This window comes from Primulina huaijiensis, chromosome 12 (genome assembly GCF_012295235.1).
Source record: "Primulina huaijiensis isolate GDHJ02 chromosome 12, ASM1229523v2, whole genome shotgun sequence".
NCBI lineage: Eukaryota > Viridiplantae > Streptophyta > Magnoliopsida > Lamiales > Gesneriaceae > Primulina > Primulina huaijiensis.
In genome coordinates this window covers 6,599,049-6,614,544 of record NC_133317.1, presented here as the reverse complement: position 1 = coordinate 6,614,544, position 15,496 = coordinate 6,599,049, and the positions used below count along the sequence as shown (strand labels likewise).

At 31.3% G+C, this 15,496-nt stretch overlaps 2 protein-coding genes across 2 annotated transcripts; both read left to right on the top strand.

Moving 5' to 3' along the window:
- The first annotated feature begins 3,789 nt into the window (after positions 1-3,789).
- On the top strand, positions 3,790-5,554 carry LOC140989974 (expansin-A1-like). The gene is made up of 4 exons (XM_073459555.1): positions 3,790-3,924; positions 4,019-4,151; positions 4,276-4,588; positions 4,994-5,554. The coding sequence occupies exons 2-4, from the start codon at positions 4,025-4,027 to the stop codon at positions 5,298-5,300; spliced, it is 747 nt and encodes a 248-aa protein (XP_073315656.1). The 5' UTR covers positions 3,790-3,924; positions 4,019-4,024; the 3' UTR covers positions 5,301-5,554.
- Positions 5,555-13,793: 8,239 nt separating this feature from the next.
- On the top strand, positions 13,794-15,490 carry LOC140989272 (myb family transcription factor PHL8). Its single transcript, XM_073458439.1, has 6 exons — positions 13,794-14,048; positions 14,173-14,249; positions 14,335-14,392; positions 14,483-14,558; positions 14,659-14,728; positions 14,855-15,490. Exons 1-6 carry the CDS (start codon positions 13,916-13,918, stop codon positions 15,401-15,403), a joined length of 963 nt encoding a protein of 320 aa, XP_073314540.1. The 5' UTR covers positions 13,794-13,915; the 3' UTR covers positions 15,404-15,490.
- The last annotated feature ends 6 nt before the right edge of the window (positions 15,491-15,496 follow it).

Genomic DNA, 15,496 nt, shown 5'->3' with positions numbered 1-15,496 from the left:
TAATTATTAAAATAATAAAATAAATATTATATTATAATTTAAATAATATTTATAATTTTTAATATAAATACAAATTAAAAAAATTTAAAAACAAATAACCCCCGTGCCAAATTGGCGCAATTTGGCGCAGGGGAAAGGCGTTGCGCTATTTTGGCAGCGCTCATTGGAGGATTTTAAGTTGCAAAATGTAACAATAATGTTTATTTGAAAATGTAACAATAAATAATGTAATTAACTTATATATATATATGTGTGTGTGTTCAAATTAATTAGATCTCTAATTATTGAAGTTAACTTTACATTTTTTTTTCAAGTAACTGAAATTGAAGAAAATCTCATGATTCGAAATAAACCCACGTGCAATCATATTGGCATTCACAAAATTGCACGTTACATTGTCAATGATGACATTTTTCAACTTCAAATTTCAATTGAAAGTAAAATTTACTTTCACGTAATATTCAAAATAAAGAAATGTACAAAACCCTGATGATAAGTGACTCAATTACCCTTAAATTACTCATAATCCTCGTCGTTAATAGTTACTTTACTTAAAAATAACTTCTTTAACTTGCTAAATCTGAGTTGTGAAAAATAAGAATATTGAATTATTTAAATTAAATGGAATATCTTTTAAAAAATTATAAACTTTATTCAATCAAGAAATAAATATGATCAAAAAACATTTGGCATTATTTCATAATTGTTGGATACTTTGACTGATCATCTTTGATTAGGTTTTTTTTTTTTTGTCATTTACGATATTTGATTAGGTATTTGAATGTTTTGTATATTTGTCCATAGACAATTTGTAAGTGTCGACGTACAACTAAGAGAATATCTATGCTGTTTTGCAATAAGAAAATATAGTAAAAACTAGCCCGTGACGAGAATTTTCTAAATCTGATATCATATTAGGCAAAAACATGTGTGAGACGATATCACGGGTCGTATTTTGTGAGACATATATCTTATTTGGGTCATCCACGAAAAAATATTACTTTTTATGCTAAGAGTATTACTTTTATTGTGAATATCGATAGGGTTGACCCGTCTCACAGATAAAGATTCGTGAGACCGTCTCACAAGAGACTTATTCATCATATTAATCTGCGCTCTTGCGATGTATATAGAAAATAAAATTATTCATGTTCAATATTTTTTTGTTATTTGGGAAAATTTGCACTTTTCATCATATATTTTTGTTTAGTTTTTATTTTATTTTTGTTATTTATAATTTATTTTTAAATGTTATTTTTCCATTTTGGTTATTTTCTGATATGAACACTGTTACATGGAATGTCTTCATCACTTGCCATGCAAAATAACTAAAAATTTACTGATAATATTTAAAATAAAAGTATTTTTTAAAATTTATTTAAAACAGTTCTCATGTTAATACTTGGATCCCATTTAACCAATATTATTATTATTATTATTATTAGACAACAACCAAATCTACTTTATTGATTCTGTTACTATAAAACTTGGCTTTACTTTCACAAGTCAACAAATCTAATTATTGATTATTGGATAAGTTGGTGAAAAATCCCCAATCAAAACATTTCTTTGGGTTCACTCTCTATCCACAAAATTGTGGTATTATGTCATACAAATTGTGATAAACTTCATGTGGAAATGTGGTACTAAAAAAGTACCCAGGAAGTGAACACAAAAAAAACGACGGTTGGGAACTGAAGGCCAATTTCCCGTTGATTATGTCCCTTGATTCTTCAATAGCAGAATGACCAATTATCAGCCTACGAAAATAAAAAAGAACTCTCTAGTTTGGTACACTGGATAAGAGATGGATTGATAAATAATCTTCTTTATTCCATGTTTGATATCTTTTTAGAAAGCTCGTGATAATATCATGGGTATGTGATAAATAATTTTATACAAGGATAAAATATCTCTTTTATGAGATGTGATAATTTTAATTTAATGATAAAAAACACCACAAATGACTTAATTGCCCTCAATATATAAAAATCCTAAACTCTATCAAATATTTTTATTTATTTTTATATATTATCAAAATAATGGTGTTTTAAACTCGAGATAACTATATGAATGATTTTTATAAATATTTAAAGTTTCTTCTTGTAAAAAGCCACTGCCTTTCGACTTTAATATAAAATTAAAATCAAATAAATATTTTTATTTATTTTTATATATTATATAATATGATAATTATATAAATAAATTCGAGATAATTATATAAATGATTTTTTATAAATCTCAATAAAATTAGTAGTATAACTCGATTAACATTAAAAATTGATACTTGGTTTGACTCACAAAATCAAGGGCTCAATTATCATATTTATATAACATATAAAATTAGGTAAAAATAAATAAATCATGTAAGCACCGTCGGCACATGAACAGATAAGAAATATGAACTCAGGCAACAACTTTGAAACTATAAAATTTATTATGATAAGGAAAATTTTGTCATTACAATCTAATATATAAATTTAATCACTCTAATTAAAATCATACCAAACATTAAATATAATATCATCCATCTTATTTATCCTTTAACTTATCATTATATTATATATAACATGTTTATCCTATCATGTGTACCAAACTAGGTCTTTAAACATACATGGAATCCAAAATGAACACAATCGAAAGTGACGCAACATTGACGTATTAATGACACTATAAAAATCTTTAAACCCTATTCTCTTTTATTCAAAATTTACTCTGATCTTTCTATATATTTTAAACAGAACAAAAAGGGTAAAAAGAAACGACAGAATCAGTTGAAAAATACGCACTAAGATCCAAAGACAAAGAGAGAGCATGTGATGAGGTCCTCTGCTGAATATCCGGTGTGGTGTGGAACCCTAGCTCTCTTTTCAAAGGCACACTGCTGTGCGAGTTGTCACTAAATTTATCACCAAAATAAGACAAACAACGTCTGGTATCCTAGGCTACACGATTTTTCTCTTACGATTCTGATGTCAACGTTAACTATGATTTATTGAAACCTTTTCATAATCCCAGGATCGACTCGCTTATTATGAATATCGCTCTTGGAAACGACTGGTCCAAATATTATTGGAATTTTCAAATCCATATATACAACTTTCAAAATTATAAGTCCGCCTGAAGATTGCATTTGCAGTCTAAAAGACGGGGCGGAAACGTGAGAAAAAGAAGGGGGACAATAAAACAGAAAAAGAAGGAAAATTCATCTTCTACGTAGAGAAAGTAAAAGGGTTCCTAGTAAAGAATCAATTCCTGCCGCCTACCTCCTATTTTGTCATTTCAAATTCATATTGCAAAATAGTAGTATTTTAGTAACAATATATCTCCTGTGAGACGGTCGCACGAATCTTTATCTGTGAGACAGGTCAATCCTACCGATATTCACAAAAAAAAATAATACTCTTATCATAAAAATTAATACTTTTTCATGCATGGCTCAAATAAGAGATCTGTCTCATAAAATACGATCCGTGAGACCGTATCACACAAATTTTTGTCTTTTATAGTAATAGGAACACATATATTTTTAATTTAACTTTTTTTTTAAAAACAAACATGCACATGGGAACACAGATATAGAGTTTTGATACGCTGCACACCTACCGTGCACACTTATGTGAGCACCNATCATACAAATTTTTGCCTCATAGTAATAGGAACTCAGATATTTTTAATTTAACTTTTTTTTAAAAAACAAATATGCACATGGGAACTTCCAGAGGTGTGATTAAATCTCTCACANTATATATTCAAGATTTGGAAAAATAAATATATCTAAATAAAATACGGAAGGTAAGGTCTAAGTGCTCAACCCTCGAGTCTCTATTTATATCCCCATGCTCTTCATATTCCCCACATTCAAAACAATTCACTAACCTCCCTCTGTATACTCTTCTTTTTTTTGAAGTCCTAATCTCCGAGGTAATTTTTTTCTTTCTTAATTTTGCTGAAAAACTTTTCCAGCATCCTAAGCAAAATGCTGAAAAGGGTGTCTTCAAATTCGATTTTCCTGCAGGTAAAAATGGATTTTATGGGACTTTTCTTGGTGGGTGTTCTAGCAATGGTGCCTTGTATTAACGGCTACGGTGGAGGTTGGATTAATGCTCATGCAACCTTCTATGGAGGAAGCGACGCCTCCGGAACGATGGGTATTCACAAATAACCAATAAAATTTCAATCTTTACCATTTTCGGCCATAGTAAATATGTAACAAGTTCTAGCTAGGTGTGTTCGGCTAACCTCATTTTTCGATTTTATGGAATCTTTGAACAGGTGGGGCTTGTGGATATGGAAATCTTTACAGCCAGGGGTATGGTACAAACACAGCAGCGTTAAGCACAGCCCTGTTCAACAACGGACTAAGCTGCGGCTCGTGTTTCGAGATTCGGTGTGTTAATGCGAGACAGTGGTGCTTGTCTGGATCGATTGTGGTCACGGCCACTAATTTTTGCCCGCCAAACAACGCCTTACCAAATGATGCCGGGGGCTGGTGCAACCCTCCTCGTCACCACTTTGATCTGTCCCAGCCTGTTTTTCAACACATTGCTCAGTATAGATCTGGGATAGTCCCTGTTTCCTACAGAAGGTAATTTGGTCATTTCACTTATCCTAGTTTGTTTTTATATTTTGCCCAATATTCATGTCGAGGCCGTCTAAAAGATGACTTGCCATCAAATATTGTTGATATTGTATAGACAACATACACCCCGACGAAATACCAAAAAAAGCTCCAAGATTTTATTTTGGCTACTAGAGGAGCAATACAAAAGTTAGGCCATAAGAGAACCAATTTATTGTTTTTCCAATTTTGAGATATCACGTTTAGTTAAAAGAGTAATTTAAATAAATTTGTGGGCTTGTGATAAATTCTATTTTTCTTCCCACAGACACCATATTTAATGCTCGCATGTGCCTACACATTTAATGTTTCCCACACATTCTCGCTGGTAAAATTAACTTTGTATCCACTATCGTGGCTTATTTCTTGTAGGGTAGCCTGCAATAGAAAGGGTGGCATAAGGTTCACCATTAATGGCCACTCCTACTTCAACCTAGTACTCGTAACCAACGTCGGTGGTGCCGGCGATGTCCACGCGGTTTCCATCAAAGGGTCTCGGACCGGATGGCAGCCCATGTCGAGAAACTGGGGCCAAAATTGGCAGAACAACAACTATCTCAACGGTCAAAGCTTGTCGTTTAAAGTCACCACAAGCGATGGCCGAACTATCGTCTCTAACAACGTCGTCCCGGGTAGTTGGTCGTTTGGCCAGACGTTCGCCGGAGCTCAATTTCGTTGAATGGATATCCGAGAAGGTAATTAATTATAATATGGAGTGTGGTGTTTTAGTTTATTAGATTTAGTCGTAGAGATTTTATATAGTCACGAGTATTAGTAGCGTGACGTGATTTAAAAATTGTCCTAGTCTTGGGAATTTGATTGGAGGGTACTCGATTTATGGAGGGTCCCTTTAGTTCTTTTGGCTGAGGTGGATTTAAATTTACCACCCGCTTCTTTTATAATTATTATCAAAGAATTATATATTTGCTCTAAGTGATTTACTCTTTTTTTTTTTTTTTTTCCTTTCGGGCCTTTTTCTTGTTGGGATTTTTAAGAAATCAAGATGTCCAAAATCTTTCGAGTTGACATAAATTTATTCTTTCAAAACGGTTAAAATATATAATTTATTACTCATTTGATATCAAAATTTTTTACATTTTTTAAATCTATTGACTTGTAGCCATAGACCACATAGTGTTCAGACCATAAATCTCGGTAACAATCTAAATTATTATTATTATTATTATTATTAAAAAACAATAATTCCACGGCTATATCGATCTTGTAAAATACAGTTGATACAGTTAAATAATCTCGAAGAAATCAAAGGCAATGGACCCACACAACGTTCCATGCAGACGCTGAAACCTCACATGCATTTTCTTGGAAGTAACAATTTTCAGTAACAACTGAATCTCACACATGCATCCACATCAAATTGAGAATTTATTCAATAACTATTTAATATTATAATTTTATTTTATAAATATTTGTAATATAATTTATGTATAAAATTACTTCGTACTAATTTTTTTTAATTATAATTTTATTTTATAAATATTTGTAATATAATTTATGTATAAAATAACTTCGTACTAATTTTTTTTAATTATAATTTTATTTTATAAATATTTGTAATATAATTTATGTATAAAATTACTTCGTACTAATTTTTTTTTTAAAAAAAATTGTAATAGATCAATACTTTTAAATTGTGTGTCAATATATCTTGTATATAAAAAATTTCAAAATTTATTAGTTTATATTCTTTTGAATCTTATTTGAACACGATTCATTTTAAAAAGATGTAAATTAACTCTCAAATTTTAGCTTTTTATGGGGTGGGTGTCACGCTTTAACAAATAAAAATAAATATATAAAATATAATATTGATTTGCAGTAATTGTTTCTGTTTGTTAAAGCAATCGAAACGTAGTGTTTGGACTGATGTACAATTTAAAAGATTTGAGTTGCATAATTTCTAACAACTATTTTTTTTAGTAAATCCACAAACGTATAGTCTTACAATTAGAATAAGAGTCTATGTCACATGTTAGATTTTTATTGATTTCAATGAGTACGATTATTTAGAAGGTGATTGTTGAGGTGCAATAATTGTCCTTACTTGTTAAAGCATTCGAAACGTAATGTTTGAAATGTTGTACGATTTAAAAGATTTGAGTTGTACCATTACAAACTGCTATAAATTTTGGTAAAGTAACAAGCATTCGATCCTACAACCAAATAAAATATTTCTCGGTCATTTTATTCAAAGCCAAGTGGAGTTTGAGATTAGTTTTCTAATAAACAAATTTTTGAGATCCAAATTAAATTTACTAGATGTTTTCGAATCATCTTTCATATTTTTCAAAACTACAAATAAGATAGTTTTATAAATCATATAATTAAATATTTGAATCCAAATTAAACTAATGTTTACGAGTTTATTTCATTTAAAGTATAAAAAAATCCATTTTTTTCTTAAATTATCTTCGATTTTTACAAGTAACTAAAACTAAATATTTTGCAAATATTCTAATCAATTAAGCAGATGCCATCGAATTCCACTCAAATTCGCTCGAGTTAAAAAAATTAATATTATATATAAAACTTGCAAATATTTCTTTTAAACTTTTCACATGAAATTGCGGAAACCGTAGCCTGATATTACGGGGAGCAGTGCGTAATATAAAATTAAATTAAACCTGATGGTCAAAGCTCTGTTCCTTTTATCGACTGACAAAATTCTCAAAAGTTGGAATATAAAAAATATAAATAAATTAAAAATTTAGAATTTATTTAGTTGTTGATTGAAAATGAAACTTAAGCATTGATAAATTATTATTCTTTTTTTTTTGGGTTTAACTAAAATATGTTAGAAACTCATATATTTCACACAAATTACCAAGTTTCATCGGAAGGTCGAAGGTCATCTGGAAGCTCATTCCAACCGACCTCCCGAATACCCGATAATAACAATCAAGTTGTAGCCGACCTCACTAAGGAGACATCCCAACAGGCCTCCCGATAGCTATATGAGTCAAATAAAATGGCAGTGACCTATAATGGCTAAAGTCCCTAAATAATCGTTCAGTGATAAAGGCCCAAAAGTAAATCATCCTCTTGGTCTTCTTCGAAAAACACGATCGGATTTCAAAGTTGCACGATCTCATCATTTCGATTATTTAGAAAGTTGTAGCTAGTCGACAACTTGAGTGTTGAAAAAGTTACGCTAGAACAACTTTCTGGCCTCTTCTAACATTCTTATTTGAGTTTGCATCTAATTCTGGATCCAACCCTAGCTCACCAAACAAGGTCCGATCCTTCAACATGTATCACTATTTCTAGTAACATCATATATATTTTATTGTTATTATTGTCTATGATTTATTTAATGTACTTAATAAACATATAATGTTATGTATTATATTTTTGAACATATGTTATGTATATTTTTATAAAATTATTTCGTTTTGATTTGTTAGAAGAAGCTGAAAATTCAGAAAATTATATTAAGTCTTCTTAAATGGTTTGACATCGTTCTTCAAAATGCAATGATATTTGTTTTGAATCTTCAGATAAAAATATATGTTAATGACACTCCCGAAACTTTGATGTCGATTATACTATGACACGACTTTCTTTATTTTATGATTTAGTTTGATTTGGTTCGGTTCAGTTCAATTTGAATTTTATACTACTATCGATTTGGTTTCAATTTTTAAAAAATGAGACTGAGCCAAAAGTCAAAAATTTGTGTGAGACGGTCTCACGGGTCGTATTTTGTGAGATGAATATCTTATTTGGGTCATCCATGAAAAAAATATTATTTTTTATGCTTAGAGTATTACTTTTTATTGTAAATATCGATAAGGTTGATCCGTCTTATAGATAAAGATTCGTTAGACAGTCTCACAAGAGACCTTACTCCTGAGCAAAAACCCCATTTTTTTCCAAGTAAACTATGATTGAAAAGCCTAATTACAAAGTAGCATAATTCATGTTAATCTATATTCGATGATTACCAAGCCTTAGATTTTGCTGTCTTAATTTTCGTGGACCCATTTTGTATTCCCACCTAAAATGTTTCAAGTTGGATTAAATTAGGCCCATTCCGGCCCAAATCATCATGGTCCAGTTATCCAGATCGGATTCCTTTTCGTTGTTCAAGAAACATTTCCACAATTAACCCAAATAATCTAACCTATGTACACACACACACACTAATAAATCTTTAGAGAGAATAATATATAAATATATTTAAGTAGAAAATGAAAAAAAAAACATATCATACACATGATAAAATATTTATAAAGTATGTGGAAACAACTTACTTTATTAATTACTGTTTTGGCTAAAATTGTGTGAACTCAATTTAATTGTGTAAGCCAAAATAATTGAAGAAGCAGATAAGGAGTTCATCAAGAATTTAAATTAATTTGAATTAGATCAAGAAGGAAAAGATCGTGGAAAATAAAAGAAGAGATCGTGGGTCATGGGGAGAGTGAAAAAACCGCAAAATGTTTTGAAGAAAGGGATAGCATCGGCCATAGAATAACAATGCACATCTCGCACAAATTCTGGCAACTCTCTACAGAAATCTTAGTCATAGTTCAAGCATTCTTTTTATATTTTTCGTTTCAGACTCTAGCATCATGAATATTTTTCTCTTCTTATTGTTGTATTTATTTTAATGCACTTTCTAATGATACGTAAACAATGTATTTTGGTCCTTTATAAAGAAGATATCTACTATATATTTGTAATCAATCATTTATCACTTAGAGGAGGAATAATAGGATTTTATTGCTACAAGTATGGATTATTAAAAGCAATAAGCTTATTATCGATTGATAAACAAAGGTACGAGAAGGCGGACATTGTTTGTATCTGATGTTAGGTGACACCTAATTAGGAACCAAACGCCGGAATAGAGGGGTGGTGGTCCCTATTCCCTACTGATGGTAGGAGATGACATGCCGTGGTGAAGAAGGTGGCTCTATACAGAGGGAATGTGAGATTCTTTTTGGGTGTCATATTTAAGCACTATTTGATTATATTATAATTTAATGTTGTGTGATTTCCTACTGATTTGTAGATACATAATCATGTTAGAGATTTTATTTCATCAAATTCAATTGTCTTTTCTTTAGTTTTGATGTTATATTTGTTTAAAATATTAGAACGGGAGATAATTAGTTAGGAATCAATTCTCCTTTGAATTTTAGAAATTATATATTTCATTATATTTTCACACAAGTTGATATACTTTTACACCCGACACTCCCGTATTATCAAGAAATATTATGCAAACAATTACACAACACACACAAAAAAATTGTTAAGTTCTACTATTAAAAGACAACTGTTGATATATTCTATGACGGAATGGTTGACACTTACGATGCCCACGCCAATCTTTCTCGAAAGGCTGAGAGCAACACCTAAACCAAAGCTTTGTATGGAAATGAGTATTTTTTGTTTTCAAAATCTTGGCATGCATAAGTGACTAAAACTTTGGAGTCGACAGTAGTATTAAACATATGATCATATGAATGATGGAATCGACGAGGCAGCACTTGATTAATCTTTTGTAAGTTGGATTGTTTTTTTATGGGGAATAACGACTTGCAATAATAAAATAATAGCACGTACGTTTCCAAGCCCTAAGTCTCATGTATTTATTCTATGGTGGCATTTATTATATACTAGTTGTTTGGCAAACCCACCTTCTTGAATCACACAATAAATCATTTAACTTTTTAATGAAAAAGAAGTAAAGGAAAAAGAGAAATCAGGGCATCTAATTTTATATATATATATACACACCCCCGGAAATCGACTATTTCTTGTCATATATACACACATATTCTTATCTAAATCTGATTTATATATAGCTCAAACTTTTTGTGGATTCAGTTAAAGAGATTATTTCTTGATCTTCTTGTATAATTGAGTGCACTGTAGCTTGAATTTTAAGATATAACTTTATATTCTAGGCATAGGAATATCAACCAAAATTTTTTTATATATATAATTTTTTTGTTGTATTCCCTTAACTCTAGCTAGTTTCGTTTCACATTCAAGAGTAATGATGCGAAACAGGTGAAATAAAAATAATTTGGCATTAAATAATATCTATTTTAACTCGATATTGCAAGTTATGTCCGAATATTGAATTAGGGATGAGTGATCGGATGTTTGTGATTGAACTAGCAAGTATACGAGATCCATGGATATCTTAAATTTTTATTTGGTCATGTATAACGAGCAATCTATTATCTTTGTAACAACCAACACGAGACTCAGCTTATGTCCATACACCCCCTCTGATCCTGGTCGTGAGTTGGTCCATCATAAGCCGTAACTCATGTCCATGCAACGTTACTCATAGAACATCTCACTCTTCGAAAGTGGTTTCTTTCGCCTCCCACAACACTTGAACCCGAGTCCCGAAACTTGAAAACTTAAATGCCTAGATCTTAAAGTGTTGGTACCAATTAGACTAGTAATATTTGCATACCAAGGAAATGTCCGATATAGGTGCATGGCAAGAGCCCACAGGTGACGCAATGTTTGCATAAAGATGACAATTTATTAAAATCACGAATTATTATTATTAATTTTTTTTTAAAAAAATTCTTTTATAAAAAAAATAACAATAATTCTTCGGTGGGATGTTGACAAGTTCCTTTTGTTCAACTTTTCTTGATTCCTGAAGCCCATATTCTTCTCATCCTCTTTTACTGCTTTTGGATTTGTGAGATCTCACTCCAACTCATATTATGGTGTAAAATCCAATATCTATTATATATATATAAATGTTTTTATTTCAATATTATATTAAATAAATTTATTTTATAATTTGCAAAACTGATACATTTTCGTTTTCGAATGTAACGTGGAAGGGAGATTTGAATTATAAAAAAGGGAAATTGTGAGGTGTTGTTCTGTTCTGCATCATCCTAGAATCTCCTTTACTTGTTATGGAATATATTAAAGCAAGAAAGGAGCTTCAAGTACACCAGCTGGTTAAAGGGAAAGCAACTTCATTTACTCCTCTTTTTCTTCATATTTTTTCAAACTTTTGGGCCACATATATCATGCATTTCACTAATAATTCTATTCCTTTTTTTGAACTAGAAGCAAACATTGTCTTTCCCAATCAAGAAAAATATCATATAAACACAATATTATACATATAATCGTAAATTGTATAAAAGCATCGCTCGCGTCGTCCCCTAAATATACGCATAGATTTCGCCAATTTTTTTGAAAAAAATTCATCATTTGCTAGCTAGTGTAGAAAATTTAAAGATTTGTTATCAAATTTGTGGTAGTGAAAGTAAATGTATGGCACTGAGATGGCAAATGCTTTGGAGATGATCAATCATTGGATTTTGATTCCAAACGATCGAACTTCTTTGCCCGAAACCCAAGAAAATCTGGGTAAAAATGATATGATTTTAATGGCTTTTTGGATTTTTTTTTTGCCATTTAATTTAATCCCTTTCTTGATTCGTTTGTTTGCCATTGTGACTCCTTTTGTTCTGTTTTTAACATTTCTACTTTAATTTTCCAATAAAAACTTTGGTTGTACTTTTTTTATTCAATTAGGGATGATATTATAATTTTAAAACTTAATGAAGGGCCATAATACAATTCGAAATAATAAAATACAAATTTAAAAATTAATGAAGGGTCATTACGCAATTCGAAATAATAAAGTGAAAAGGAAAAAAAATACAGACTAGGATATCAAATTTGTCTTTGATATTCCATGGATTCCTTTGCGTTTGTGGGAGAAAAGGGGAGCTATATGTGCAATGCAGCCGCGCCTCCTTTGGTCATAATTGCTTTCGGTATTGGGGATTATAATCGAGAGTTATTTAATTAGATCACAAGACTTGGTCAATGCCTCGAATCTCATTTTATCAATTTGACGTGTAAAATAATATATATTAGTTTTGATATGCTGCATATTCATCGTGTATGTATACTTATGTGAGCGTTGATGAGAAAGAACTCACCTAATAGATTTATAATTTTTCATCACATCCGATAAATGAGTGTTATTTCATCGATGCTAAGATAAATGTGTACAGTGGATATACGCATCATGCCCTATATATACATATATATATATTCAAGAATCCATGCCATTCTTGGACTTTAAGCAAAGCGAAAAAGATGGGTCTTTTCACATGACTTCCATGATGTAACTAACTGGTTTTCATTCACATATGTTCACCATTTGTGAATAGAACGACTAAAATAAAAACAATAAATTTTATAGATTAAGATTGAAGTTTGATAAAATACGAAGACTAAAATCGTAAAAATTTACACAAGGATAAAACACAAAAAATGAGGTTTCCCGTTTTTTTTTTTTACTTGATTTACCATAGTCGCTTATCGCCGTGAGCCCGGTTTCGACAGTAGCCTCATCACAGTTTCCATTTTGTTTAGATCACAAGGCCGGACACTTCCAGCAAGAAACTTTTGAATCACAAGAGGTTTGGCAGAATGATGATTTCAATGTATTAATATAGGGTCAATAATAGTACTACATTATCAGAACTTATCTTTTCTAAAAGGTTCTTCGTGATAAACATAAATACTTGCTTGTCCTAAAATCCAATGCTAGATTCTTTGATTCCCTTATCCCTAAAGAAACAAAAACAATAGGCCAATCCCTTTAATCAGTAAAGAAATTCAAGAAAATAAATAATGGAAAGTTAGAAAATGAAAAATAATTAAATTGGTTATCCCTTTCAATCTTTAAAAAGAAACATCAATTAAAGCATCATCTTCATTTTTCCCATCAAAACTTCTCAAGGTTTATGGAAAAGTTGCACCAAAAATTGGAGGGAACTGCATAGCTCACATTGATTCATCCGGTAAATCCAACGACAACAAATCGAAGCTCAAGAAGTGTTCTATGTTTAAATTTTTTCAAAAACACGAATTTTATCAAATTTCCGATATCGCTCGCAAACAAAAAAATAACATATATAGGTGGGAAAACATATGGATACAAACCAACCTTGCACTTTTCCTCTTTTCTCTCCTTTTGAGACTCAAATTTGATGTGTCTTGCTTATTTATTTTTTGGTCCATCAGAGAATCTCTCCACCCTTTCAAGTCAAATGAAGATAAAAAAAAAAAAGGGAGTTGTAAACAGAAAAAATAAAGTTTGATATGAAGTGGGAAAATGGGAGAAATGAAGGGTAGGCCCACTCGTGTTTCCTTATAAGGTGAGAGGCAAAAAATCTCTCATAAAACAAGAAAAACAAACACCCTTGTACCTATGATCAAACTCAACAAAACCTTATTCTTTCCAAACAAACAGACATGCCTCTTCAAAAGGATCAAACTAAAGAAATGAACTTGGTTCTATCAAGTGACGCGAAACCGAGATTGAAATGGACTCAAGAATTGCATCAACGGTTCATTGATGCTGTCAACGAGCTTGGTGGTGCAGAGAGTTGAGTATATAGATTCTTCTACTGCTCAGGATTAAACATATAATATCCCTATTTTCCACTGTGTATAACCGATATATACCACATACTTAGATATTAGAGATATAATTATACTTTGAAATGCAGAGGCTACACCAAAATCTTTGATGAGGGTGATGGGAATTCATGGACTCACTTTGTATCACCTCAAGAGCCATTTACAGGTAATGTTATCGTCTTTCCATGCCGCAGTCTTCCTCAATTTGTTTTGATAAAGGTTCTTGAATGAGTTGTTGCATTGAGCTTCAGAAATATAGGCTCGGAAGAAGTCAGCAGTTACAGAACTGCCACCAAATCAAACAAGAAAGTATGCAACATTGCGTCATATATATGTGAAGTGTATCATACAATTTTAAAAAATTAATTGATTGTGATTTGTATCTTGTTTTGAATTCAGATCATATTGAAACTCAGAGGAATGATCATTTGATCACAGGCATGATTTGTGATGGTGCGCATCAGCATGTTAATGAGTAATAAGTTTTGAATAAAGTCAAGATTTTTAATGTTTTGAGGAGGAAACATACAAAGAGTGAATGTTTAAATAAGGGTTGTGTACTTGTGTTTAATCAGAAATTTGCAGATAGCTGAAACTTTACAAATGCAAATGGAGGTGCAGAGGAAACTACATGAACAAATTGAGGTAAAAAGGTTTGCTAAGTAACAATTTCTCGGCCTCTGTCACGATGTCTATGTATCATATCTACTAGTAAACCGATTCAAGCTTCATCCCACTTAATAAAACTGATCGTATCTAAAAATATTTTAGGTGCAAAGACATTTGCAGCTAAGAATCGAAGCGCAAGGAAAGTACCTACAAACGGTCCTAAAAAGGGCTCAAGAAGCGCTTACAGGATACAGTTCTTGTTCCATTGAAGTGGAGCACGCGAAAGCTCAACTTTCGGAACTAGTTTCAATGGTGGAGTATTCCGGTTGTCAAAGTTCCTCGATCTCATTCTTGACACAAAGCGAATGCTTGAATAATCCAAGAAACGCTTCCAGAAAACCATTCGTACATAACAGATCATCACTCGAAAGCTCGGTAACATCTTCTGAGAGCTCGGACAGGATGGAAGAAACTCATTGTGAGGTTGAAGGTGAAAAAACTAACGAAGGGAAGAGAAGTTCTGTCGAGCTTTCGCTAATGGAAATGCATCCAACGGACAAGTGCGGATCAACAAATGAATGTAGCAGCAAGAAAAGGAGCAGAACCAACACTAATGAGCATGATCTATTGATCGATTTAAATTGCAAATCTTTGGATAATTTCGATTCCAGCCAAGAAGCCATAGACTTGAACTGCAAGGGAGGGGGGTGAACTCTTTAATGAATAATAATTAGTTTGTGTGTTGCAACAAATAATTGGTTAGATATGATCCGAAGCATATAATTCTCCGTGTATGTATATATA

What these genes read in the sequence shown, in the direction of transcription:
- LOC140989974 (XM_073459555.1), top strand. Translation starts at nt 4,025, where the DNA reads ATGGATTTTATGGGACTTTTCTTGGTGGGTGTTCTAGCAATGGTGCCT. An exon ending in CGACGCCTCCGGAACGATGG is followed by an intron (nt 4,152 to 4,275) that starts GTATTCACAAAT and finishes ATCTTTGAACAG; the next exon opens with GTGGGGCTTGTGGATATGGA. An exon ending in GTCCCTGTTTCCTACAGAAG is followed by an intron (nt 4,589 to 4,993) that starts GTAATTTGGTCA and finishes TATTTCTTGTAG; the next exon opens with GGTAGCCTGCAATAGAAAGG.
- LOC140989272 (XM_073458439.1), top strand. Translation starts at nt 13,916, where the DNA reads ATGCCTCTTCAAAAGGATCAAACTAAAGAAATGAACTTGGTTCTATCA. An exon ending in ACCTCAAGAGCCATTTACAG is followed by an intron (nt 14,250 to 14,334) that starts GTAATGTTATCG and finishes ATTGAGCTTCAG; the next exon opens with AAATATAGGCTCGGAAGAAG. An exon ending in CCACCAAATCAAACAAGAAA is followed by an intron (nt 14,393 to 14,482) that starts GTATGCAACATT and finishes TTTTGAATTCAG; the next exon opens with ATCATATTGAAACTCAGAGG.